The 25,980-nt window shown below is 44.6% G+C and overlaps 4 protein-coding genes across 4 annotated transcripts; 3 read left to right on the top strand and 1 right to left on the bottom strand.

The window, feature by feature from the left end:
• The first annotated feature begins 157 nt into the window (after positions 1-157).
• Positions 158-7,807, top strand: LOC134066235 (uncharacterized). The gene is made up of 6 exons (XM_062521497.1): positions 158-301; positions 1,326-1,441; positions 1,683-2,770; positions 4,647-5,064; positions 5,174-6,742; positions 7,442-7,807. Exons 2-6 carry the CDS (start codon positions 1,339-1,341, stop codon positions 7,750-7,752), a joined length of 3,489 nt encoding a protein of 1,162 aa, XP_062377481.1. The 5' UTR covers positions 158-301; positions 1,326-1,338; the 3' UTR covers positions 7,753-7,807.
• A 1,190-nt stretch (positions 7,808-8,997) lies between these two features.
• timm10 (translocase of inner mitochondrial membrane 10 homolog (yeast)) lies at positions 8,998-10,722 on the top strand. Its single transcript, XM_062521484.1, has 2 exons — positions 8,998-9,219; positions 10,066-10,722. The coding sequence occupies exons 1-2, from the start codon at positions 9,149-9,151 to the stop codon at positions 10,259-10,261; spliced, it is 267 nt and encodes an 88-aa protein (XP_062377468.1). The 5' UTR covers positions 8,998-9,148; the 3' UTR covers positions 10,262-10,722.
• A 215-nt stretch (positions 10,723-10,937) lies between these two features.
• Positions 10,938-19,873, top strand: unc93b1 (unc-93 homolog B1, TLR signaling regulator). Its single transcript, XM_062521472.1, has 13 exons — positions 10,938-11,122; positions 11,408-11,582; positions 11,821-11,962; positions 12,211-12,364; positions 12,759-12,920; positions 13,458-13,587; positions 14,628-14,721; positions 14,842-14,966; positions 15,467-15,649; positions 17,031-17,322; positions 17,679-17,797; positions 17,962-18,084; positions 18,994-19,873. Exons 2-13 carry the CDS (start codon positions 11,463-11,465, stop codon positions 19,246-19,248), a joined length of 1,899 nt encoding a protein of 632 aa, XP_062377456.1. The 5' UTR covers positions 10,938-11,122; positions 11,408-11,462; the 3' UTR covers positions 19,249-19,873.
• Positions 19,874-20,054: 181 nt separating this feature from the next.
• On the bottom strand, positions 20,055-24,682 carry cryba1l2 (crystallin, beta A1, like 2). The gene is made up of 6 exons (XM_062555175.1): positions 24,582-24,682; positions 24,024-24,114; positions 23,318-23,436; positions 22,337-22,478; positions 21,781-21,923; positions 20,055-20,963 (listed from the first exon to the last, which is right to left on the bottom strand). The coding sequence occupies exons 2-6, from the start codon at positions 24,108-24,110 to the stop codon at positions 20,816-20,818; spliced, it is 639 nt and encodes a 212-aa protein (XP_062411159.1). The 5' UTR covers positions 24,111-24,114; positions 24,582-24,682; the 3' UTR covers positions 20,055-20,815.
• Positions 24,683-25,980: the final 1,298 nt, after the last annotated feature.

The raw sequence follows: 25,980 nt of genomic DNA, 5'->3' as shown, positions 1-25,980 counted from the left end.
AAGGGGTAACAAGTGGATTTGGTTGGGTTGATGATCAGTTTATTTCAGTATTCAAATCCTTGCAGTGGTAAGAATTTAGGGGACGGCCACTGTCGTTTGACACAGGCGCCCTCTAGTGTCAACTGCAAGCAACTGATGCATTTTGATATGACTGATGGGTCGCAAACGTCAGCACGTGTGAAACAAGTAATGTCGTTATGTGAAGCAAAGTTTCTACATTTGGAGCACATAGAAGCAAATCTGTTTGACATTAGATAAGTGATAAAACCGCTAAAGGGAGCTTTTGAACACAAGCTCAAAGGTAGGTAACTTGGTTAACTTTTGAGTAAGTAAATTCAAGATTCAAAGATGCTCATTCGCCAAGCTAATATTAGCTAAGTGGATTCACGCCCTCCATGTTCAATGATGTTGATTAGATTAGCACGTGCAATGCTCGAAATCATTTGTTGTTTTTTATTAATCCATTTTTGTTTTACTCTAACTTACCGCTTTGCATTTAAACATTGGTTTGTGAAGAAACACGTGCATATTGATCGTACCAATAACTGGAATAATGTCCTTAACGCTAGCTTATTGCTAAGCAATTGACTGCTCTCCCAATCCATTGGACCACACTCAGTGAAACTTAGTAAGCCTAACTTTATATGAATATTCCCTTTGTTCGTAGATTTTAGTTTAGTATTTACTTGGCTGTTTGTAAATGCAGTTTAGATTTCTGTTTTTTTACTCTCTATGGTAGTTTGCAAGATAGTTGTGTTATTCATTCGATAAATTACTTAATGTCGCTAGTGCACTAATGCATGTTCCCATCACTGAAAGATACTCACAATATGCTCTCTCTTGCTAAATTAGAAGGTAGGGTAATTTACATTTTAATGTTATCACAGTAGCCATCTAACCGTATTGATGTGATGAGTGAATACATTGCCCTGTCTCTTTAAACAAGAATGCGTTGATATTGGCACAGATAAAGTTAAGGTCACATGCATTTAGCCTAGGCTACTCGTTAAGTGATGGCTTGCAGCAGTGCATTTCTCACGTGTCGTGCACCTGGAAGTAATCACGTTATTTGCGAACATGAAAACTGATAACTGTATTTGATCTGAGGGAGGAAGTGTTGGTTCATGAAACCAGGCATGATAAAAGAACACATACATAATTGATTTTGTTACAATGGCAAATGTCATGACTGACATCTCTGGTGCAGATTTGTATGTAGCCATGTAGCTTGGCTGACGCGAGTAACCATGCCAAATCACTGCTTCATAGGTCGGTTGAACACCAAATTGTCTGTTTGGCATTTTATCATTCTCTGTGCTCCTCAGAAGAGCTTAGGTGATGTGGCGTTACAGGCAACCCGGAGTGGCTTTCCAGCTGCTAGGAGAGCTGCAGAGGCAACAGCATTGCAACATTCTGTGTGATACGGTACTGCAGACAGAGGGTGAGGGGAGATGCTTGAGATGGAAAAAGCTGGTCCGGTGGGATCACACAGTTGACCTCAAACGCTCTGCTAGAAACAGAAGTAACATCAGAATTCACAGTAATTGTAAAGCATAGGATTACAGTTCAGTTAAATAGCAAATAATCAAATAGCACAAAAATAAAGGCAGAAATAAGCTACATGATCTTATGCAAAACCCTCCCTCATAGAATAAATTGTTCTCTTTCCCCCTCCTCTCCAGGCATGTCTGTGCCGGTCCATAGCTGCATCTTGGCTGCCTTTAGTCCATTCCTCTATAGAGAACTCTCGACCCCTCCATCCTACCCCGTGGGCCAGAGAAGGCTGATCAGGGTGCCAGCCATCGGTGCCGAGGCCCTGTTGAAGCTGATCAGCTACCTGTACTCCGGAGAGATGAAAGGGCTGGGCCCGAGGGAGCACGAGGAGGTCAAAGCTGCGTTCATCAGGCTGGGCATGAGCCACCTGATCCACACGTTTGAAGAGGACAGCAGGCAATGGAGAGGCGTTGACCGAGGGCTGCAGCTGGAGCTGGAGGGTAGCGTGCAGGTGGGCGCCGAGCAGCGGAGCGCCGGCATGCAAACGGCGGAAGGGAAGGGCGTGGATAAAGCAACCCAGACTGAGGCAGAGTCCACGGTGCATGCTGCCACGCAGACTTCGAGGCGAGACGCGCACGCGTTCTCGGATCAGTGGCCTTCCCCGTCGTCTGATGGACATGGGAGCGCAGCCTCATCGGCGACCCAGTTCGCTGAGGTTTCCCCCACCGCCAGAGCATCTACTTTTGTTATTTTGACGCCTGTCAGTGATCCCTCACTGAGCAACGACAACGCAGGGTCTTGCCACGTTTCACTGATGCCCTCCCCCTCTGTCCAGTGTGATCATCCACCACCATACTCTCTGATCTCCAATCCATCAAACGCCTTCAACCCCTTTGAACGTTTGTCCGGCAAGTTCTCCTCGACCACAGCCCGACCCGATGACAGCGTGGAGTCCATCTCGCAAGGAGGGAAGGAGAGGGCCAGCACCCATGTGGAGGCAGGCACAGTGGGTGAGCCCGGGCCTGAGGAACACGTAAGCAAGGACGACACAGATGAAGCGTCCTCGTCAAAGGTGCGCAGGAGCGAGAGGCTGATGACCATGAAAGAGAGACCCGGCCAGGACGCAGCATGCACATCCGAGGAGCCAGAGAAGGTGCTCAAGATCAAATTTAAAAGGAAGTGCAAGAATGCCCTCTGGGAGATAGAGAGAATGACGGCGGACCCAGCCATGAAAGTCACGCTGTCTATGAGTTCTGCTACCACTCTAGCTCAAAAGGTGAGGGGTAGAATAATATGGTAACCCAGTTAGTTATATTTTACATTATCATGTATTGTATTTTATAATAGGCTCCATAGAATGCTGCAGAAAGTAAACTAAAAGAGGTCTGACTTTTTGTTTATCTTGAGAAAGATGCCTTCTTATGTTTTTTCAGCTTCAACAAGTTCTAAGCATACTCATGAAGGCTGTTATGAGGGTGATGTTCTTATTGCTGTGGTTCATAGGTTGTGCATTAATGCTACTGGTAGCACATGTTATACCGCAAAGGAAGGCTTGTACAGATCCCAGGTACAACATGTGGCATGCTTGCGACTGGCACGGCACCAGCTGCTTGCACTAAAGGCTCTAATACGCCCATTTGATTTCCGGTGTGTTCGAACCTGCCGCTATTGCTATGGTAATAGTGTCTACACGAACCCGGTTGGGTGTTGCACCTAGCCAGTCAACACGTTACGATAAAGAAGAATTTGTGCACGATGAAATTTGTATTATTGGGCCAACAAGATATTTTGTGTCTTAGTGAATATTTAAGGAGCAGAATATAACAGAAGATGTCGTTTCAATATAGTTAACGCTCCACCGGAAGTCAAACGACAGCACTGAGAGCCTTTAGTGCAAGTAGCGAATTGTGCTTTGCTGTTGTATCCAGTGTCATATTGTGTTAAGTAGACTTTTTTGTTGATTGGCCTCTTCTGCCTATTGCACAATGAATTTAGCACCTACAGTGGGTATAGTAAGTATTCACACCCATGCTAAAGTTGACTAAAAAGAGGAATATAAAATCATCTTTTGAGAATTGATTGTAATGCCTTAATTCAAAAAATGAGTAAAAATCAAACCGCTAAGGACACTCATTTTCTTTGTGATTGAAGAATGTATCGTGAATAGATAAATGTTCTTCCTTAAATACAGGTTGCATACAGTAAGTATTCAACCCCTATGTTAAATTCCCATAGGAGCAGGAGGATTTTTTATATGTTTTTATTTTTAAAGGCCAGCTATTTCATGGATCCAGGATATTATGCATCCTGATAAAGTTCCCTTGGCCTTTGGAATTAAAATAGCCCCACATCATCACATACCCTTCACCATAGATAGAGATTGGCATGGTGCTTTTTCCAGTTAGCCTATTAGCCTGTTTGATTTGCATTGAGCTCAATGAGCATCAAACAGGCTAATTGGCTAACTGTAAAAAGCACCATGCCAATCTCTAGCTATGGTGAAGGGTATGTGATGATGTGGGGCTATTTTAATTCCAAAGGCCAAGGGAACTTTATCAGGATGCATAATATCCTGGATCCATTAAATAGCTGGCCTTTAAAAATAAAAACATATAAAAAATCCTCCTGCTCCTATGGGAATTTAACATAGGGGTTGAATACTTATGCAACCTGTATTTAAGGAAGAACATTTATCTATTTACGATACATTCTTCAATCACAAAGAAAATGAGTGTCCTTAGCGGTTTGATTTTTACTCATTTTTTGAATTAAGGCATTACAATCAATTCTCAAAAGATGATTTTATATTCCTCTTTTTAGTCAACTTTAGCATGGGTGTGAATACTTACTATACCCACTGTATGTATATGAACACATATGAAACCGTTTATGTGACCTCAGTCATGTGTTATGATAAATGCATTCCATAAAGTGTTTCTTTTTCATGTTCCCCCCCCCCCCCCCCCCCCCCCCCAATGTGTCAAACCTTTTCTAGATTATGGCCCAACTCCGTAGTCTAGTTTAGACACAGTCCTAATGGAGTAACTCCAGACAATCATGGTCCATTCAGGTGTTCAGATGTGATATTTCAAAAATCCCTACCTGAAGTTGTATTGATAGTAATTTTAGTTTACATATTCTTGCCCTTACAGGACCTCACTGCCTGTGAAGAGTGGCAGAATGGGTCATCGGTTCTCACGCCACCACACGATCCAAGGCTTTCCTCCCCTTCCAAGTTTGTCGTAACCTCTGTCCACACTCTCACTCCGACCGCCAGTCGCAGGACGAGCCCCTCGGTCCAAAACAAGGCTGCCCCGTCCCCGACCCACTCCCAGCCAGAGGAATGCGATGAACAAATGGATAAGCTTTTGGATGACATCATGATGGATCTCAACTTCCTCCTGCCCATCAACACAGAGAGAGGCGACAGTAGGTCCCAGCAGAGACCACTGCCATATCTCTCTGGTGATACATCAGGGTTAGATCCAACCCCTTGGCTGAGAGAAGTATCCATGGAAGTATCCATGGTGAATGGACATCTGGATAGATCATCTGGACAAATGGACAAAGGTACGATTGAACTTGTTAGCTGTTTTAGATTGTTGTTTCATGGGTGTGTGATCTCAATGTTGTTAATGACACATACTAATCCATCTTTTCCCCTCATGTTTGTCTGTAGCAGTAGGTTCTGACCTATCATTGGTGTCCCACTTTGGCACTTCATTAGCTGAAAGTGTGGAGTCTGAACAGTCATCATCCAATCATCCAGGATCCAAGTCCACACCATGCCATGTAGAACCTAGGAACGGCAGCTCATGTAGATTCACACAAGTCAAATCGGCAAAAACCCGTGCAAGCACCGGGTCCCCTGAGTCAGGTGGAAATGCTGGCTTGTCCAATGCAGAACTTAGTCTTTCCCAGCACGGTTGGCCCTCCCGGAGAAAGCTACCCTCCCCAAACCCCAGCAAAGAGTCAAAGAGAAGCGGCACAGCCACCTACCGCTGCACGCCAGATTTGGATGAGATGAGACTCCGCAGCTGTCTCTCCCCTCTCAGGTCTGAAGACGAGAGCACTGTTGGGTCCCAACGACTCCAGAATCAACCCACAGGCCAGTCAGCCACATCAGGTCAAAGGTCACTAAGCCAGCAGCCTGTTAATATTCCTCCGTGGCTCTCTCTGAAACCAGTAGATCTGCGATTCCCACTGAACTCTATTTTTGTCAAGTCACCTTCTCAGACAGATGAAGCTCAGTGTCCTGCAGTCAAGAGGACTAGGAGGCAAAAAACACTCCTTACTCAAAACATTACAATTCCAGGCTCTGAAACTTACAGTGGATCTAGCATTTCTCGACAGAAAGCATCCAGAATAGAAGAGGATCCATGTGTGAGGTCTATAGTTACAAGAAAACAGAGTTTGGAGAGACAAAGGTCCGTCACAGAGCCAGAGAATCAATCCTTGAGGAAAGGTCCAAGGAGATTGGTGGCAAAGCGAAAACTTCCAGTTGAGGAAAATGACCACAAGACATCTGCTGGGGCGTCCCCTGGACTTGGCTTACAGAACACTGATTCCAATGCCAGGCACAGCAGCACCTTGGTAGAAAGGAGGAAGGGGAGAAGATCACCCCCAGCATTTGCTAATCGAAAGGAAGACCTGCCAGAGGTTGCCAGACCAAAGCAAGGTGGAGGCCACGCTAAATCGGTGGCTGATTCAAAGTCCCTGTCCAGTCCTGAAATCCCTAAGCGTAAACGAGGTAGGCCACCCAAACCCAAGGTTCCGCCTGGAGTCCTGAGCCCAACCTCAACGACACTGACAGCCATGATGAAGGCACGCCCACACACACCAGCCCCAGAGGCACCTGGCAGCAGACAGCGGACCTCATCAAAAAACAGGCAAGGCCAAGAAGACAACATAGACAGCTCTGCCAAAAGGAAGGCTGTGATGGAGAACCAATGTGCAGAAGCTAGCAATGTCCAAAGGAACTCGTTAGCAAGCAGCTCCGAGCTGAAACCAACCCCAGTGGCCGACGTGAAATGCAGCGCCAGTACTCCCACGTCCTCACAAACGCTGAAAAAATTCAGGGAGCTGTTAAAAAGTAAAGGATTATTGATTAAAAAAAGGAAAACAACGGCAGAAGTCGAGGAGGATGTCCAGAATCGTCAGTGTCGGGAAGAAAAGGAAATGAGCACAACCCATGAAAGCATCAAGTCTGCGGAGACTGATGAAACCGCAGAACAAACAACAAAAGAAGGTATTTCAGAATAATGTGTGGTATTCATTACCCTTTACTATATTTCTTGCGTTCATGCATACTCATCAACTGATATAATTTTCTTCAATTCTTTTCCATTCCGTTCTTTTCACTGTTATTCTATTCTTTAAAGTTTCTGAATGTATTAGAAAATTGTGAAAATCTTTGATCTGTGTTTTCCAAAGTGCAACGTTATGTCCTCACATCTTTTAAAAATCCACACCCTAGACAGAGTTTACAGAGTATCAAGGAAATATTTTTTTAATTTTAAAGTAACCATGAAAATATCCGAGAATATTGTATTGTATGTGTGTATTTATTGTGTATTCAAAATGATTTAAAGAGGAACTATGCAGGATTGGCGATTTCATCTCTGGTTTCGGTTTCGTTGTTCATTTTCGCTCGTTTTATGCTTGCATTTTCTCTGCAGAGCATCCCCGACAGCTTTAGCATGTATATTTATACATGTATAGGCTATATTTAAATATATAAATTGCAAGCGTGGTTCTACGTCTCAGACTTCCCGATGTAAACAAAGAGCGATCGTCTCCTGCAGAAAGTTGCATAGGGTCTCTTTAACTTCTAATAAGGCACCAGGGCAGGCCGGTCTATATTTCTGCTGCATTATCACGATTGAGCCTCTGGTCATTATACTAATGTTGGTCTGAGCTCACTTTGTCCCTGTCTCTATCTTTCTAGCTCCAATGAAGTGTCACCTCAACAGACACTTGACATACCCCGCAATCAAAGGTGACACTGACAGCCAGCAAGCCCCACCTCAGCGCATTTCTGCAAAGCCTGGGGCAAAGGCGTCACGAGCTCGCAAGTGGACAGAGGGCTCAACTGGAAGTGGGGATGAAGACGAAGAGGACCAGGAGGAGGATGTGGACGTTATGAGTGGTTCTCCAGTGACTCTGCCTGTGTTTGAGTCTGGACTGGTCGGCAGAGAACCATCTGACGTTGAAGATATTGATGAAGATGTTGACATTATTACTGTGGATATTGACTAAACTGCCCTCAGTCACTGCTAAACATCTGCCGTCCTCCAACCTGGATTTAACAATAGATCAGGTAAGTCTGGACTTCTTTCGTTCCTTGTCCCCTTTTCTTTCTTTATGCATATACTGCTTACACATTTTACATTTAAATTGTTTAATTTCAATTTAATTTCACTTATAGAGCGCCAAAACATTACACATGTCTCATGGCGCTTTACAGAGTGTTAAACATTCAAAGAGAGCCAATGAGTAACAGGGGCAAGGGAAAATTCCCTAGAATTGGAGATACATATAGGAAGAAACCTCAGACAGATCCACGACTCAAGGGCCCAACCCATCTGCCTAGGATCAGTTACAGTAGAGAAAAGTAATTTGTAGTATCAGAAGGTTCAAATAGTCCAGTGTAGGGAATAAATTGTCCTTTAGTAATCCACTAGTAATTTCGGAAAGTAATGGTTTGCTAGGATGCGTGGGCCAGGGATCCGGGCAGGGAACCACAGCAGGCGATGGTAGGGCAGTCATAGGGGTGACGATGGCAATGGCAGTCCGAGGGATGGGACTTCAGGTGTGATGAGGGCCAGGCACAAAGATGGCTGATGACTGGTAATAGTTTACCTCATAGGTGAGGTATAGGGGAAAGGGAAAGTGGGTTACTAACTAAAGTGGGTTAGTATTACTATAAGTCATGATGGTTGGTATTAATAAGCATATCAATGGGGATATAAATTATTATACTATAGAGGGAAAAGGCAGAGGGGGAGAGGGAAGTAGAGGGAGTTGAATGACAGGACAGGTAGAGAGGGAAAGAGGGAGAGTTGAGAGAGGGAGAGTTGAGAGGGGAGAAGAGGAGTTGTACGGCATGACACATGATAAGTCCATGACAGCGCTAAGCTAAAGCAGCATAACTAAGGCATGGTGGAGGGTAGTCAGCACCAGCACAGGTGTGGTCAGTAACCACCATGGGACGCATGACTGGGGCACCAGTCAAACAAGCCCACAGCAGAGGTGGTCCATTCCAATAAGACCCTGAAGTGGTTGAAATAGTTTTGGGTTATTTAATATAATGCGTAACTTTCTTGGGAAACTCCTGGTCGTTCTTGTTTGATGAAATGAAAAAATGTAATTTAGGTAGAGCTTTCAATTTTGTTCGATTTTGTTGACTGAGTAATAATTTTATTTTGTTTTGATGGTGTAAAGACATCAATCCAACTACCATCCAGCCAGATCGGAGGTTACGTCACGATTCCACGCGGAAGTGCTTCCCGAGTGTTGGATGGGGGAGGTACACATGTGTTTTCTTCGTGGTCGGTTGTGAAGGTTACGTTAGCCCGTCGGGAGTATTTCAGAGATCAGTTGTCGCTTGGACATTGCATTTTGTCGTGTGGAAACCAGTCATTTATATGCAGAGATGGACCCAATTAAAGCACAACAGTTGGCGGCGGAGCTTGAAGTGGAAATGATGGCAGATATGTACAACCGGTCAGTATTAGCAATGTGCAGGCTAGTCAAAAGTAAATTAATTGAACGTCTGGGTTAGCGCAATATGATATACAGTCAACGTTTGGACAGGAACTCGTCAAAGATCCGTGTATAGGAAACATGCGGTCATGTATTACAGCATACGTGTTGATAATTAGCAGTATCTATCAGATAGGACACAACTTCGTTGGTCTCATGCTATCCAAGCTAACGTTAGCTAGTTGCTTTCAATGAACGACCGCCGTTAACTTGGCCCCTCTATTTGCAGTCACGTGGAAACGAAATTACTCGGGTGGTGTGGATTATTATTATGTCCACAGCATAGACTTTAAACATGTGTGTCCACGTTGTAGAGGTAATATAGAATTATGTTGCTGCTTCACCTTAAAGGTCCTATGTTGAAGTGCGTTCATTCATGGCAGTCCTGCTCCTTAAATATTTTCCTTACTGCCTGTTGTCTACATAAATCCAGTTATTAGTAGCAGTGTTGGCTTAACACATCTGAGTTAAGCATTCAGTAGTATTTACTTGTTGTGAACGTAATTGGAGAGGCTGAGAAATGGGTCCAGCAGCAGAACTTGAACACTACTAGTCTACCTCTTCTGACCATAAACTTGAGACATCCTGCATTGCCAATTTTAGTTGTTAAACTGTGATTGCACATAGGAAAATGTAATTGACAGTTATTTTGATGAATGTATGACATTGCATAGGAACACACACTGATGCTTGACAGCACTACATGTTATCCTTGCAACTTCATCCCAGTGGCTGGTCGGTTGCATTGCTGGCCAGTCTCTCAATGCATATTGTAATTTTCCAAACATCTCTTATACTGTGTTGCAGAATGACCAACGCATGTCACAGGAAGTGCGTGCCCCCCCACTACAAAGAGGCGGAGCTGTCCAAGGGTGAGGCTGTGTGCCTGGACCGCTGTGTTGCTAAGTACCTGGACCTGCACGAGCGGTTAGGACGCAAGCTGACCGAGCTCTCGGTGCAAGACGAGGAGATGATGAGGAAGGCTGCCGTTAGCACTGGATAGACATCAACTAAGGACATGTGTGGATTTGGGGGTACAGCTCAAGTGGCACTGATCTTAAAGAGTTCCAGCAATTAAAGTAGAAGGGCAAGATGGTTTGGCGGGGTTTGAGTGTGTTGTAAGTTTTGTTCTGTTACTGTGTAGGTTTTTTTTTTTTGTTTGTGTTTTGTCTTTGTTAAGGTTATCAATGAACACAGTTTAGAAAAGAGGGATGAAACAATGGGGGATTTTTTTTTTCTTGCGACATCAGATAATATATTTTGAATCCTAGATGAATGGGGACCAGGTCCACTTTGGATGTGTTACTGGAAGACTAGTGGACAATGGTAAATCTTTTTGTGTTGGTTTGTTTACGTGTCTGTTTTTATTATGTTAATTATTAAATGCTCATAATAATAACAAAAAACTCTGTACAAATGTGTAAAGTTGTGATTGTACAGTAACCAATACACTTTGTTGTTTGATGTTTGTGGTTCCTTGGTTGAATTGTGCAAAACATTCTGCAAGGTTGGCATATGAAGAAGAGTGCTGAAGAAGAACGACACGTCAATGGTTTATAAATAGTGTTATGTACTCAAGTCATGTTTATCTATAGATTATGTAAATATTGTGTGGTTCACTGCACCAAGAAAAACAGCGTTCTGTCTCTTTAAGAGGCGGGGAAAGGTGGACATGAGGAACCGAAGAAAGTAAAGTTTCGTTTCCCTTCACATGGGGCTTATTTTGGGTAGCTTCTGCAACAGTGCGTCAAAGACATGTTCAGCAAGTAGTTGGGAGGTTACATCGCATGGGCTACATCGCAAGCGCGCGCTGGCGAGCTAGTCCTCACGCAGTTTATAGCTGCCCCATAGGAAGACTCAAAAGGTGAGTTGCGTAGGCTTCACAGCTCGTAATGGTGATTGAACGGGTGTCAACCTTTTGGAGGTTTATTACATGAACACAATTTTGTGTCACTTGTTTTACATTTGCAGTGTATTTTTATGAATGACTTTACCATCAAACTAACAATTTGACAGTCTTGAAACGAATTTCATGATCGTCGTTTATATTCCAAGTAGGCTACAGCGTTGGGTTAGACATTTTAAAGAACGTAGCTGGGGCGACAGCAATCCTGAAACAACTTAAATGAGCCATCATTTCACTTCCCAGTTCTACTCTGTTTCACTGGATCTGTGCAGCGCGCACTTGCATGAACGGCCATTAGATGGCAGACGCAGCTGCAGAACATAATGTATATCGCGAGGCGGAGATTGCTGGAGCACCTGCCAATGGAAATGTCGAAGGTCCCGCAGCACCTGAAGCCGCAGGCAACATCCAAGAACAGGTAAATTGCTTAGCTGAATAAGCAACTTTTCCTCTCGTTTGGTTCGTTATTATGCAACATGAAGTCAAATGTTTTGACGAATTCGTTGAATTCACTTAGACGTGCCTGTAGTTTTGTATAACGTAGCCTACACCTTGATGAGGTTAGTGAGACTTTGTAGAAAGCTGTTTTCCTGTTCTCTGATTGGGTGGGTAGGAAATAAATGACGACAATTGCTATAACTGTCTGCCAACCACAGGTGGAAGAATTCCTGGGCCCTCATCCAGACTATGATGAAGAAGAGGAGGAGAGGAAGTACTACAGACGGAAGCGGCTGGGTGTGGTGAAGAATGTGGTGGGAGCCAGTGTAGCTGGCATGATTGTCTACAGTGTTTATTTGGGTATGCATGCATACATTCTTTTCAGTTGGTTCCATCCCCACATGTTTACATCTTGTACGCCTTGTAGCCTAATGGCATGATCTGAGAAATGTTCAAATGTTGTGTGTTGTGATGACGACATTACTCTGCATGATTAAGACATTATTCAACATTTGAGATATTGACTTTGTATTGGTGTTTTGGCAGTGATTTTTTTACTTGAACAATATTGCTCTGATGAGTATTTTCAATAATGTGGTGCTGTGTAGGCCTGCTGCAGATGCAGTTGATTCTGCATTATGACGAGACCTACAGAGAGGTGAAGTATGGCACTCTGGGCCTGGAGGACATCGATAACAAGATGCTGATGGGTATTAATGTCACCCCTATCATTGGCCTGCTGTACACCCCCGTGCTCATCAGGTATCTCTCCTCCATCTTGCATCTCATCTGTGCGACCCCTTCTTGCCCCTCACAACCCCAAATATGTCAGTGCTGGGACTCCCAGCCTGGCAGTATAGGTGTGATTCTGCTGGAGTCTGTGTAGCTTTTCATATGACAATAAAGCTTCCAAAGAGAATGTCCATGAATCAGTGCTCTTGAATGCTATTAGAATCAGACGTTATTAGAGTGTTATTAGTATTATTAGAAATGACTTCCTCCGTAGACTGTATGAATGTACATGTTTAAATAAGACCCTCTCAGTTACTACCTGCTGACAATACCCATATGCTCTCGTTTGTATCATTACCATTCTCTCCTTCCAGTCTACTCATGCAAACTATGCTTCTTCCACTTTCTTTTATTTTTTTTTCAGATTTCTGGGCACCAAGTGGATGATGTTTCTGGCGTCTGGTATCTATGCTCTATTCGTCTCAACCAATTACTGGGAGCGATACTATACCTTGGTGCCGGCGGCGGTGGCCATTGGCGCCGCTATTGTCCCCCTTTGGGCTTCTCTGGGAAACTACATCACCAGGTAAGCTGGAAACAGTTATGTTATGTGTTTAATTTATCTGCCATTTATAGCAAATAAAGTAGAAGCTAAACATAGACTTTCTCATCAGAACCCCCCATATTTTTGACTCGCATATTTCTCTCAGTCATCCCACATCCTCTTGTTAATGAGCCCCATGGGATCTCTCCTCTGCTCCAGGCAGCATTGTTCTTCCCCTTCCTTCTTCCTTTCCTTCCTTCCTTCCTTCCTTCCACTACAGATCAATATCTGCGAGGGTGTATGTGTTTGTGGAATTAAGCATGCATATATTAGTTATATCAATGTGTTTTAGTGTCCAGTTTTGCTTTAGGCAACCTACCTCTCTCCATCTCCTTCTCCTCTGTCTGTCTTGTGCCTCCATTCATTTGTCTCTGGGACCCATCTCACAATCTTTTCCAGGGTTCTCACTTTATTTCTCTCTCCTTCCCCCCCCCCCTCTCTCTCTCTCTCTCTCTCTCTCTCTCTCTCTCTCTCTCTCTCTCTCTCTCTCTCTCTCTCGCTGTTTGTTCATGTTCATAGGATGGCTCAGCAGTACTATGAGTACAACAATTATAAGGAAGACCATGTTCAGGAGCAGAAGAAAGCACCCAAAGGGGCCTTCCTCAAATACATTGTCATCTTCCAGTCTGTGTTCTACATCATCTTTCATGTGAGCTCTCATTTGCCGTGGCTGTGGCCTTAGACAGACGTGGTTGGCTGCAATCACATTTTAAGTTCGACTAAAGTAAAGATAAGTTCCTCAATTTGTTGACATCATGCTTCCCTGTTGAGGTCTTCACTTAAATATATAATGGGAGAGACACTTTCTTTTGTACTTTGACGGCCAGTGATAATACAGGGGAGGGGCACAGTTTTTTAGGGAAACAAGAGTGTAGGCCTATTGTTCCTCTAAGTATACTCAAGTACACCGTGTTCTTAAATGGCAACATGACTGCCTGGCACATCGTACAAGTAAACGTATTTGTGGCGGCACCCCAGTACCCTTATTTCCAACTGGCACTGCAATGTGCTGTGGTCTGTTTCTATAAATGTGTAGTCTGCTTCTTGAATGTGTAGTCCGTTTTTCATGGATGTGTAGTCTGCTTCATGAATGTGTAGTCCTTTTCCATGGATATGTAGTCCGTTTCCATGGATATGTAGTCCGTTTCCATGGATGTATAGTCCGTTTCCATGGATGCTGCTTTGTTACGTAGAGAAGTCTTTTTGTTGATCTCATTGTCATTTCACTTTATGTCAGATGCTCCATTTCCAATGAAATGAGAGATGTTGAAATTGAAAAAAAGAGATGTAGGAATTCCCCTTTTTGTCAGTTATCAACATAGTGGGTACCCATTTAGAGCTTAGGTGTACCCGGGTCGTGTGAAACAGACAAAAGGGTCATGCTACCCGCAACAACACTGTTATAATACCAGGTGCGCTTCTGGGTGCACATCAGCAATGTTACAGACTTTTCTTATGGTAATTCAGTGTAGCATTAAAAATGAGTTTGATAGTGTGTAGCTTACTTTTAGCATATAGCCATTATATCTTGTACATAAATGCAAATGTTAATGGTAATGCTCAAAGTAACATAATCACCTAAATGACAAGTACATCATAGTTTTATAGTTTGATGGCCAATACATCATAGTTGTATATTTTAACTCATGGTTTTATTTTTGTCATTGTGTTTTTTTTTTTCTTGTCCAGCTCGCCTTTGTTTTTGCGGAGTTTCCCATGATCTTCTTCCTTGATAGGTTTCTGAACGAGGCCTCGCACGTTCTATATAACGTGAACACCTGTGGTACTTGCATTACTTTATTCTCATTTCCTCTCTCATGACTGCTCACTCCCCGTTTCATTTCTTTACTTGAGATGTCCTTGATGAGTGGATGTTAATGTTTTATGCTGAAATATCCCTCAGGTGCAAACAGCCAGGGCATCATCACAGGACTGAACAAGACGGTGTTGCAAAGTCTGCCTCAGTCTTTGACGCTCATTGAGGTGGAGAGTGTCTTAATGGGGGCAGCCTTTATGGCCATGATCATTGTAAGGATGTGTCTCTCGCACTTCCTCTCTCTCTCTTTCTCTCTCTCTCTCTCCCTCTCTCTATATATATCTATGTCCACACACACCCACACACACACACACACACACACACACAAACACACTCACTCATTCACTCACTCACTTACTCACTTATCCTTCCCTCTCTCTCCCTCTCCCTATCTATCTCCGTCTCTCTCCTTCTCACACACACAGACACACACACACACACACGCACACACACTTACTCATTCACTCACTCACTTATCCTTCCCTCTCTCATGCCAAACAGCATATAACTCATATATCACTTCTATGTACACATGTAACTCGTCATTGATTTTATATGATATACATATATACTATACATAAATGCATTGATATACGGTACATACTGTACATGTAGATATGAACATTTCCTACATGTTTTCTTTTGGGTATATGTGGGGTGCATTCCTTTTCCGGGTTGCGTTATTTGAGAGGTTGTTTGTTGTCTGTCTCAGTTTCTGGTGCTGTGTGGAGCTGCGTACCGCCCCACAGAGGAGATTGACCTCCGCAGCATTGGCTGGGGCAACATCTTCCAGTTGCCCTTCAAGCACCTCCGGGACTACCGCCTGCGCCTGCTCATCCCCTTCTTTGTGTACTCCGGGTTCGAGGTGCTTTTCGCCGTTAATGGGATCATAATGGTGAGAATTTTTACAGAGACACAAAATGGCTTCCAGTATACGCACACACACACACACACACACACACACACACACACACACACACAAACACACACACGCGCACTCACACAGACTCTGTATTTGCACTGCAAAAGCACATCAGCTTTTGCACGATGATCTGAGCGTAAAAGTGTTGATGCTACGATGTGATGCAAATGAAGATCTAACACTGCAGAGGGTAAAAATAGGACAAGTTGTCACCCACAAGCACCAACATCATGCTAAAAGATGTGCCTTCTGTTTGCAGTTTTCAAATCATTTGCTTTAGTGAAAGTGACCAAAATAATTTTATTTTGAGATAGTAATGTGCATATGTTTTCTGATCTTTCAGTGAATTGGCAAATTGCTTTCAGGTAGTATATATAATATATAATAATAGTTTCAGTTGGCAGGTGATAATTGAATCTGAAATGATATGGAGCCTCAAAGAAGAGAACATGAAATGTGCTGTAATTGAGATTGTCACATGCCCAATGACATATGGCCTATCTCTGTGGAGTATACTGTGTGACCACAGTTTCTTGTTTGTATCCTCATGTGTTGACAGAAAGCTGTTTTTAACCACTGACTCCATAGAAACCTGTGAACATATCTCGGCTTATCACCTTTTTAATATCCTGTCGATCCATACCTCATTTGACACACACACCTCCACATCTCCATGTGTTACTGCACCACACTGCTCATCCCTTTCCCTTTCCTCATTCCTACTATCAAAAATATAATTAGTTATAGAAATGATAAATTAAACTAAAACACATCATCATGGTAAAACACTCTGACATACACCGTCAACTGTGAGACCTTATATAAAGAGATTTCTGCCTTTCCTAATAATGACCATGGAATTCAATTCAGGCACAGGTGGAATCCAATCAAGTTGTAGAAGCATCTAAAGGACCATTGCTATTGCAAGAGTCATAACAAAGGAGCTGAATACTTATGTATGGGGGGGACATTTATTTTTATATTATAAATTCACAAAACACTCAAAACAACTGCTTTCTCGCTGAGTGTTGGAGTATTGTGTGTAGATTGATGACAGGAAAAAAATAATTGAATCCATTTCAAGATGAGTCTGAAGCATAACAAAATGTGGAAAACTTGAAAGGGCCTGAATACTTTCCGGTTGCACTGTATGTTGATACCTAGTCATATGAAGGGAAGGTGCACACATAGGATATTTATATGTGTGTGTGTGTGTGTGTGTGTGTGTGTGTGTGTGTGTGTGTGTGTGTGTGTGTGTGTGTGTGTGTGTGTGTGTGTGTGTGTGTGTGTGTGTGTGTGTGTGTGTGTGTGTGCCTGTGTGTGTGTGTGTGTGTGTGACGCCTCTGGGCCCCAGTCCTACGGCGTGTGCTCCGTGGGCCTGAAGAAGCTGTGGCTGCTGGTGGTGGTGTACGGCCTGTCGTCGTCCGTCTTCTCGGCGCTGTCCCTCTGCCTGCTGCGGGTGCCGCGCCAGGTCACGCTGCTGGGCGGCGCCGTCCTGCACCTGTGCGTGATCGTGGGCCTCATGTGCTGGTCACCCGTACCGCTGAAGGGCCCCAAGCCCCTGCCGTCCGACCCAATGCCCGTGCTCCTGGTGCTGACTGCCTTGTGGGGTCTAGGCACAGCACTCAACAAGACCAGCCTCAGCTGTGAGTAAGACTCAAAGCTAACAGCACAACCAAACACCTCTGGGCCTCTACAAGGACACATGAGCGCTTACCTGTAGACATTTTGAGTTTTGTTCTTCTGAAGAGGCGGACATAGTCTTTTGTTCTGCCTCTCCTATTATGAGATTGAAATTGCGCCCTTGTATCCATCTTTTATTAATCCACCTGGTTTGAAGTGGTAGGTTGGAAGTAGATTGAAAGGAGCTGGTCTGAATTCTTTGCTTTTTTGTTCAGATCTATTTTTCCTTATTGGTACTCTTTCAAAGGATGTTGTTTCTTCAGTGTATTGCGTTAGTCATTCCATCCTATTCTCCCTGTTCTCACTGTTATGTATTCAGCCTTGCTGGGGATGCTGTATGAAGACAAGGAGAGGCTGGATTTTGTCTTCACCATCTACCACTGGTTTCAAGCTATAGCCATCTTCATTGTCTACTTGTGGTCAAACCTGGCCATGCGAGTAAGAAGCTATTTATATGTGTCCTTGTGTGTTAAGCTACAGTACTGCATCGTTTCTATTTTTTTTTCACCAATGTCTTTGCCCCCCCCTCACTCTCTCTTTCTCTCTCGCTCTCTCTCTCTCTCTTTCATTTCTCTCTCTCTCCTCACCCCTGCCCTCTGCAGGCGAAGCTGGCCATCCTCCTCATCACTCTGCTCCTGGCGATGTTCTGCTACTGGCGGATGGAGCGGCAGCTGGCCAGGAGGGTGCCCTTCCGGCTGCCCCGCATCCCCCGGCCGCGGCACAAGGTCAGTGAGCTCTGCCCTGCTCTATTACCCCGGGGGGGGCATTAGGCTTCATCACTCTCTCGTGTAGAGCCAGTGGTACATAGGTCATGTGGTCTGATGGTAATTGTAAAAGATCCAGCAAATAATGAAAACCACACCATTTACTGTTTAGTTAGAGTTAGAGTAGAGTAGTATGTTTTATTTATCTGCTGAAGCTCTTTCTTGCTTTAGTATTGATGTTCATTTAAATAAATGCCTGTAAAGGATGTCATGGTTAACTCCATTTTGTTTGCATGCTCAGTTTTACCTCGTGTATGAAATTCTTTGTTTGAGTCTGTCGTAGTCTAGAAGCATCTTCCATTCATTTTACCCCGAGGTCAACAAAAGCGAAAGGCCTCTAGGTAATACTGGGCTCTTCTCTTTAAACACAAGTCAAGTGGGAATGACTGTTTACTTTATCCTCGGGGGCCAAAGAGGTCACGACAGACTGGCAGTTATAGACCACCACAACGTCATCAGCTAAGAGCTACACAGGGCATCAGCATAGAGTATGAATGGATCATTTGTAGGTGTACTCCCCCACACGTATGCCTAGTATGTTAATACGTGATACATGTCATGCTAAATATATCTGCGCATCTTTACATATTTATTAGCATGTGTTCACTGCCTTCTCCCCCTGGGAATTACTGTGAGAGGGATGAACAAGGAAATGAATGTGTAAAGAGAGTCTGTTTTGCCTTTTGCCCGAAGGAATAAGAGTCAGTACCTGATAAGCCACGCACGTTGTATATAAATATAGTCTTCTAAAGCCTAGAGATCTGCACCGACATATTGTGTTGTTTGTGTGATGGGAAGGAAATTGAGGCGGTGCATTTGGTCTGCGCGCCTCATGTGACTGATGACCTCCCCTCCTCGCTCCTCCGCTAGGTGAAGGGCTACCGCTACCTGGAGGAGGAGAACTCGGACGAGTCGGACTCGGAGCAGAGCGAGGACGGGGAGCATTCGCAGGGCGAGGAGGACGGCCGCGGCACGGAGGAAGACGAGGTAGCCGAGGGGGACGGGGACGGGGACGCCGCATCACTGGGCTCCCAGCGCTCGCCGGGGCCACACGGCCGTCGCCGAAACCGCCGCCGCCGGGACGACGCCTACGAACAGGCAGGGGGCAGGGACGAGTACGCCTAGTGCACATGAGCGGAGGGAAGCAGGAAAGGCAGCGGGTGAGGGGATGGGAGGGAGGAGGTGACTCAAGGAGCACACACACACACACACACACACACACACACACACGCACACGCGCAGAGTAAGAAATCATCAGTGAGGAAACCAGGTGACCAAGTCAGAGACCAAGGTCTTCACATGTTTCTATCATCACAATGGAAGGATGGGGGCTGTCGAAGGTCTTTAAAAGTAGACAGGCGGTTGAGAGTTGCAAAGGAGAAGTGAAGAAAGTATTTCTTTGGAACAGGAAGCGTAAAAGAAGAAGTCACATTCAACACAGGTGCTTTCAGTTGGCTGTTTCCATAGCAATATTGGAACCTCATGTCAATCTCTGAACGCTGGTCAGATATTCCTGTTCCGCTTTCACTGACTTTCAGAAACGTGTACAAAATATGTGCACTTTTAGAATGCTTTTCTAAACGGTTCGTTTAATTCTATTCATGATTTATATTCTTTATATTTGTGTGCGTTTTCAAATTGTGCTTCTTTAAAAATCTGTATATTTTTTGATTCAGTCATTTCAACGGTACATGTTTTTTTTTCTGAATGAAACACATTCTTGAATAAAAAAATCAATTTACAAACGTCATTAACAGTGTTTTCATGAATTTTCAATCCGTGCACTCCAAGTCCTTTTACGTAATGCCAGTGAGAAGGTTAAATACACTCATTTCAGAGTTTATTCTCAAGTGCGTATATAATTCCCCAAATGAATTCGAATATAAACACATAAACAGCCACACACACACCAATAAAAGCACAGATGCGAGTTTGAGGTGTGTATTAGTTTATTAGTCATTGGCCCTCCTCCTCTCTCCCCTCTCCTCCCACCCTCATGCACACACACACACACACACACACACACACACACACACACACACACACACTCACACACATCCATCTGTCTTATGTCAGACTCTTGCGTCAAGCAGTGTAAGGCTGACACAGACATGGGGGTGGTCAGCTGTGTTATCTCACGCACACACACACAGACACACACTCTCACACACCCATACATTCAGGTGGGAGGGTGGGGAGGATCTTGACTCGATTCAGTGGACTTCAGTTCTCACTGTGGCCCAGCCGGCACAGACTTGGAGCCTCACTGCATCGGTCCCTCCACTGAGTGTCATCAGTGTGCTGCCTGTGTGCGTCTGTGCGTCCGTGTGGGTGTGTCCGAGTGTGTTTAGTGAGGTAGACAGAGGAGGACCAGAGGCTCTGCTTGTCAGCTGGAGAAACTCGACGAAAATCTGTGCCGAGCCGTTGGTTGCAGTGGTGACGAGTGTGAGAGTGGTGACACCATCACTCTGACACCCCCTCCCCATTTACTCCTATGGCTCCCACATGATTCAACTAGAGTGTTGTTGGTTTTTTTTTAAAATCTATTGCTCTTTTTTTCCTTCGCTATCCCATCTCTGTTTCACGATAAAAAATGTATTTTTGGTTTCAAATGTATTTTTTTTTATTGTTTATTTCTTCCCTTCCCGCCTGCTCTCTGACGCTCCAGTTGTCCCGAGTCCCGCGCCGGCTCTTAGTGTTGGATCCTGCGGATGGACTGGATCTTGGGGGTCTGGCAGTGGGAGCCCCAGTTCTTCCAGCGCTGGTAGTCTCCGCTGTGCCTCTCGCACTCCATGATGTACTGCTGACCCCTGTAGCCGGAGTACTCGTAGCACACAAAGCTAGAAGAGAAACCACACACACACACACACACACACACACACACAAAGGGAAGGGTGCAGGTGAGATGGAGATGCATTAAGATCCAGTAGACTCAGAGAGAGATAGAGGACATACATATGTGTTGGAGACGAGGGTGTAGGATAAGATGGAGGGTGTGTGTGTGTGTGTGTGTGTGTGTGTGTGCGTGTGTGTGACACACCATGCACCATAGTTGGTAATAACTGAGAAGTGTCAGGGGAAGAAGCCTTGCTCGGGGCTCGTATCCACTCTCCCCACCCACCCTACCCCAGATCCATACTGCTATATTAAGAACCGTGTGTGGGGAGACTATATGTGAGGAATGAGTTTGGACACTTCCGACTGGTCTGTAGATTGTATCACTGTGATGTCACTTCTTAATCAGGTCACAGTCTGTTGAGGACTGCTGCTAGTGCACATCATGGTAGAATATTGGAATGATATTCCAGTCATCTTCAGTAAAGAGCTTCAGCTTCATAGAATGAACATGAAATGGCGTGTATAGCTATCTTCCAATACTGTTGTCTGGTCATGCATTCTAGCCAATCTAGTTCTGAAGCCATGTAAATGGGAATCATATGGGTTTGTGACGTTTAACTGTGATGAATTCACATCAAGCCAAGACCACACGAAAGCACAGAGACTGGAGACTGTTGGAGTCTGTTTTTCTTTTTGTTGAATGTTACAGACGGGTATATTGTTTAATGTCAAAACTAATGCATATATAGACTATTTGTGACTCTCTCTCAGTGTGTGTGTGTGTCTGTGTCGTGCTTTTTGTGCACAGTGTGGACTTACGCGCCGCACTGCACGTGCATAGATCCCACTTCAGTTCCACACCAGCCCATGGCCTGCAGAGAGGGGTAGTCATCGCACAGCTCCACACAACGACCCAGGAAGTTCTCCTTCTCAAAGATCATCATGCGACTGCTCTGGTGAGCCTGTGGCCGAAAGGGGGTTAGAAGAACAGAACGCAATCTTAGAGATCTAGCCTCCTCCGTAATGAGATGGACAGGGGGTAGGGGTGAACACCAGATTGTTACACACACCCACACAGAAACACTCACATACAAAGAATGACACACTTATGTTCAAATACATACACACACACACACACACACACACACACACTGCACAAGCACACATGCATTCAGACTCATATATGTCACCACATGAGTTCGCCCATACAGAGCTTGGTAGATACATGACTCTTCAAGTGGGTGTGAGTGAAAAAGATTCACACATCAGTCAGCCATTTACTCACACACACACACACACACACGTACAGACACACACACCACAACACAACACAACCCACCACAGCACAACACTACACAACACAACACAAACTCACAGCACAGTAGATGGGGCGAAAAGACATCATCCTCTCCACATGGTAGGACAGGTTGCCACTGTAGGCGTCCCAGTGGGGGTACTCGCCGCGCTCCAGGATGAACTGCTGGCCCTCCATGTCGATGTGCTCATAGCCCACCCAGCTAGGGAGAGAGGGAGAGCAGCCAGACATTAGCCCCTCCACAGTGATGACATTTCAGAGAGAGGGAGAGGCAGAGAGAGTGAAGAGGAGGTGGTAAACATGGCCATTGGGAAGGAGAGTAATGCATTTTAAGCCAAACTCAGTGGGTCGGAGAGAAAGAGAGAGAGAGGAGTAATGATAGTCATGATGTATTAGCCAGGCCGAGAGAGAGAGAGAGAGAGAGAAAACAAGGGCACAATTACTGCATTATAGCACCCAAGGCCATCATGCTGGTTGGAGAGGGACACTGAAGGCAGATGAGTAATACACAGACGCCATTCCATCCACAGTCACACAGTGGGTGTCAGGAGAGACCCGCTCTCCATTCTCCTCCTTCTTCCTGTCCCTCTATGGCCTTTTATGTCCATACGTCCTTTCAGGTCTTTTTTTCCATAGGTGGGCACATCCTCGGTTTCTTTCATTACATATTCGAATTCTCATGTCCTCTCCACCTCCTTCCCACTTGTTTTCTCTTGCTCTTTCTCTCTCTCACTCTCTCTCTCTCTATCTCACTATCTCTCTCAGTCTCTCTATCTATTTCTCTCTCTCTCTTCCTCTGTATTTCTTGGTTTCTTTCTCTCTTTTTTTCTCTGAAGGCACTAAACTGTGTAGACAGTCCCACACACACACACACACACACACACACACACACACACACACACACACACGCACTGTTTCCCACCCCTTATTCACAAACACACTCATTCCACTGCCTCTTAAACACACACACTCTCCCTCTTTCCCTGTTGCACATATTCTCACATTGAGACATAGAGTATAGTCTCTCATTAAAAGACTTACGCGCCAGACTCCACTCTAATGGAACGGATGTTGTCAAAGCCGCAGTCCTTGATGCTGCAGCATTCGTGGGTGAACTCCTGGCACTTGCCCTGGAAGTGCTCCTGCTCAAACACCACCATCTGACAAATGCAAAGGCTTATTTAGCATTAGCTTTCACAGACAGTGGAGTATGATACTGTTTGTGTGTGTGTGCGTGTGCATGTGCGTGTGTGTATGTGTGCGTTTGTGTGTGTGTGTGTGTGTGTGTGTGTATGTGCTTGTGCATGTGTGCGTGTGTGTGCGTGAGCGTGTGTGTGGGTGTGTGTGTGCACGCGTGTATGTGTGCAGGTGTGTGGGGATGTGTGGGGGTGTATATATGTGCATGAGTGCCAAGGCTACAGGAAAATGAAAACATTTTCCAGGATTGAATCGATTCTGTGGATGGTATGAAGAAGTGTTGCTTCTTTCCACATCCACTCAGAGTTTAGCAGTTGGTTTGTGTCACATCATCTTCAAGGATATCTATTCTGTGTGTGTGTGTGTGTGTGTGTGTGTGTGTCTGTGTGTGTGTGTGTGTGTGGGTGAGAGAGAGAGAGAGAGAGAGAGAGAAAGGGAGAGAGAATGTGTATCCATAAGTGTGTGTGTGCATATTTTAGAAAGAGACATAGAATGAGAACAACAGCAGTGCATTATGTCCTGATTTGCCCAGAACTCAGAGGGGTCTCACCTTGAAGAAAGGGGACATGCCCATGCCCATCCCCATCCCTGACATGACCATAGGATGGGTCATGTAGGTCCTGTTGGTTCTATTCATTTCCCTGGAATACATAGTGGGGGTCAGAGGGTCAGCAGCATATTGCGTCAGATGGAAGAAAGGGAAATTGAGTAGAAAATATTGTTAGACTCAGCTATTAAAAGCACATTGAAATAGTGCTAGATAACAACCAGTAGCCTATGTATCATAAATACCAAACAGCAGTGCAGAAAATATAGTGATAATAGGATTTATGTATTAATTATTTGGAATGTTAATAAAATAGACTGTTAAAAGCTTGTAGCAGGCCAAAAAGATCACTCTACACCATGCCATGAATACATGTTTGATTCCACTAACAACAAAATATTCAAGCAACAGTAAAACGGAATGAAATTCACTTTCAGTCAAAAAAGTTTGATCTGAACTTTTTGTAGGCTAATAGCTGTAAATATATCACTTAATCAAATGGTGTTATTCTGATTAAACGTCAATCGCTGAGCTCGTTCTTAGATCCGATTGCTTACTTACCTGGATCGTCACCTTCCCTTGGGCTCGTAAGTGGCGCGCGCTGATCCTGTTTTGCGTAAAGTTTTGTGATATTCTGGCGCTTCTGTTTTATACCGGCCGCCACAGTTAGGTGCGCGTCGCCACGCCAGACACGCAAAGTGACGGTGCGCGTGTCTGAGAGCGCGTCCACGTCTGTGTTTGTGAGCGTGTGTCACTTTCTCTCTGCGAATAGCATCCCCTTCTCTTCCCCCCTCTAACTCTTTTTGTTCCCTATGCAATCGTGCAGGCTACTGCCGACTCAGCGAATTAGTTACCATAGACCCGTTGGCACTGACGGCCTGAGTGCACAGCAGAGGGGTGGCAGTGCGCGGTCGCGTTTGGTGTGAATGGGCAAACGCACAATAGACGGACGCTGTTACATTCGTATATGTCAGCACTGTCTATCGTATAGCGCACAATGGACGGCCTATAGGTAAAGAATGAGGGGATTTGCTAACCAGCGTCGCTGTGTAGGCTAGCCTGGCCACAGCTCTCCGCACTCATTTCGAAAAAACTTTCCATAAAGTTACTTGGATTGCTGTAGGAACACTTCTAGGTTTTCTTTAATTTGAGCTTATATAATTATTACCTGAGAGTTATTTAGTAAAAGGTATTGTTTTTCAATGTGTTTATGGTCAATGTTATTATTAGTGTCTAATATGTTGGGCTTATCAATCATTGATAATAGACAGATAGATTGCTTCTACATGGCCCCCTCCCCCAATCACATCTTGCCGAGTTGGATAACCTGGTGTCACCTTTGACCCTTCACCCCAAATCTCTTTGAGGAGGTCGCCAGGGTGTGACGCTACTACCTTATGAAAGGCTACGCCTACACATCCATACACCTACTCACACCACAAGTACGTTCATTCCCCCTCCCCCTATTCACACAGCACCCACACAGGCATGTCCTACTGATAACCCTCTCCCCATCTACAGACAGGCACACGGGAGAACTAAATAAAGGCACTGGCCTGGAATATTTTCAAAAACAAATGCAAATTATGCACATACACAAACTGATTGTAATATTCACAAGAACATGAAAATACTGGGGGAAAAAGGCAACAGGTATATACATCAATACTGCACTATTTACATGCAAAATAAGTAATTCCAGTCGTCTCTTGGAAATCCTTGTGGACACCGCAATGCACTCACTGAATTCAAACACTTAAGATCTTTTCATTTTAAAGGACAGGGAAATATATAGAAATGGAAAATACACACAGATGGGAAATTGTAGTGTGAGAATGTATTTCTGATTCACATCAGATAGCATCTCATAAGGCATGGCCATATTCTCGTAGCTATTACTTACGATGTGAGTGTTTGATTAGAAGTGCCGCTGGGTGATGTCACAGAGTGCAAAGATATT

The sequence above is a fragment of the Sardina pilchardus genome, chromosome 2 (assembly GCF_963854185.1).
Source record: "Sardina pilchardus chromosome 2, fSarPil1.1, whole genome shotgun sequence".
Taxonomy (NCBI): Eukaryota; Metazoa; Chordata; class Actinopteri; order Clupeiformes; family Clupeidae; genus Sardina; species Sardina pilchardus.
Note: the sequence above shows the minus strand (reverse complement) of the source record. Positions and strands in the feature narration are given on the sequence as shown.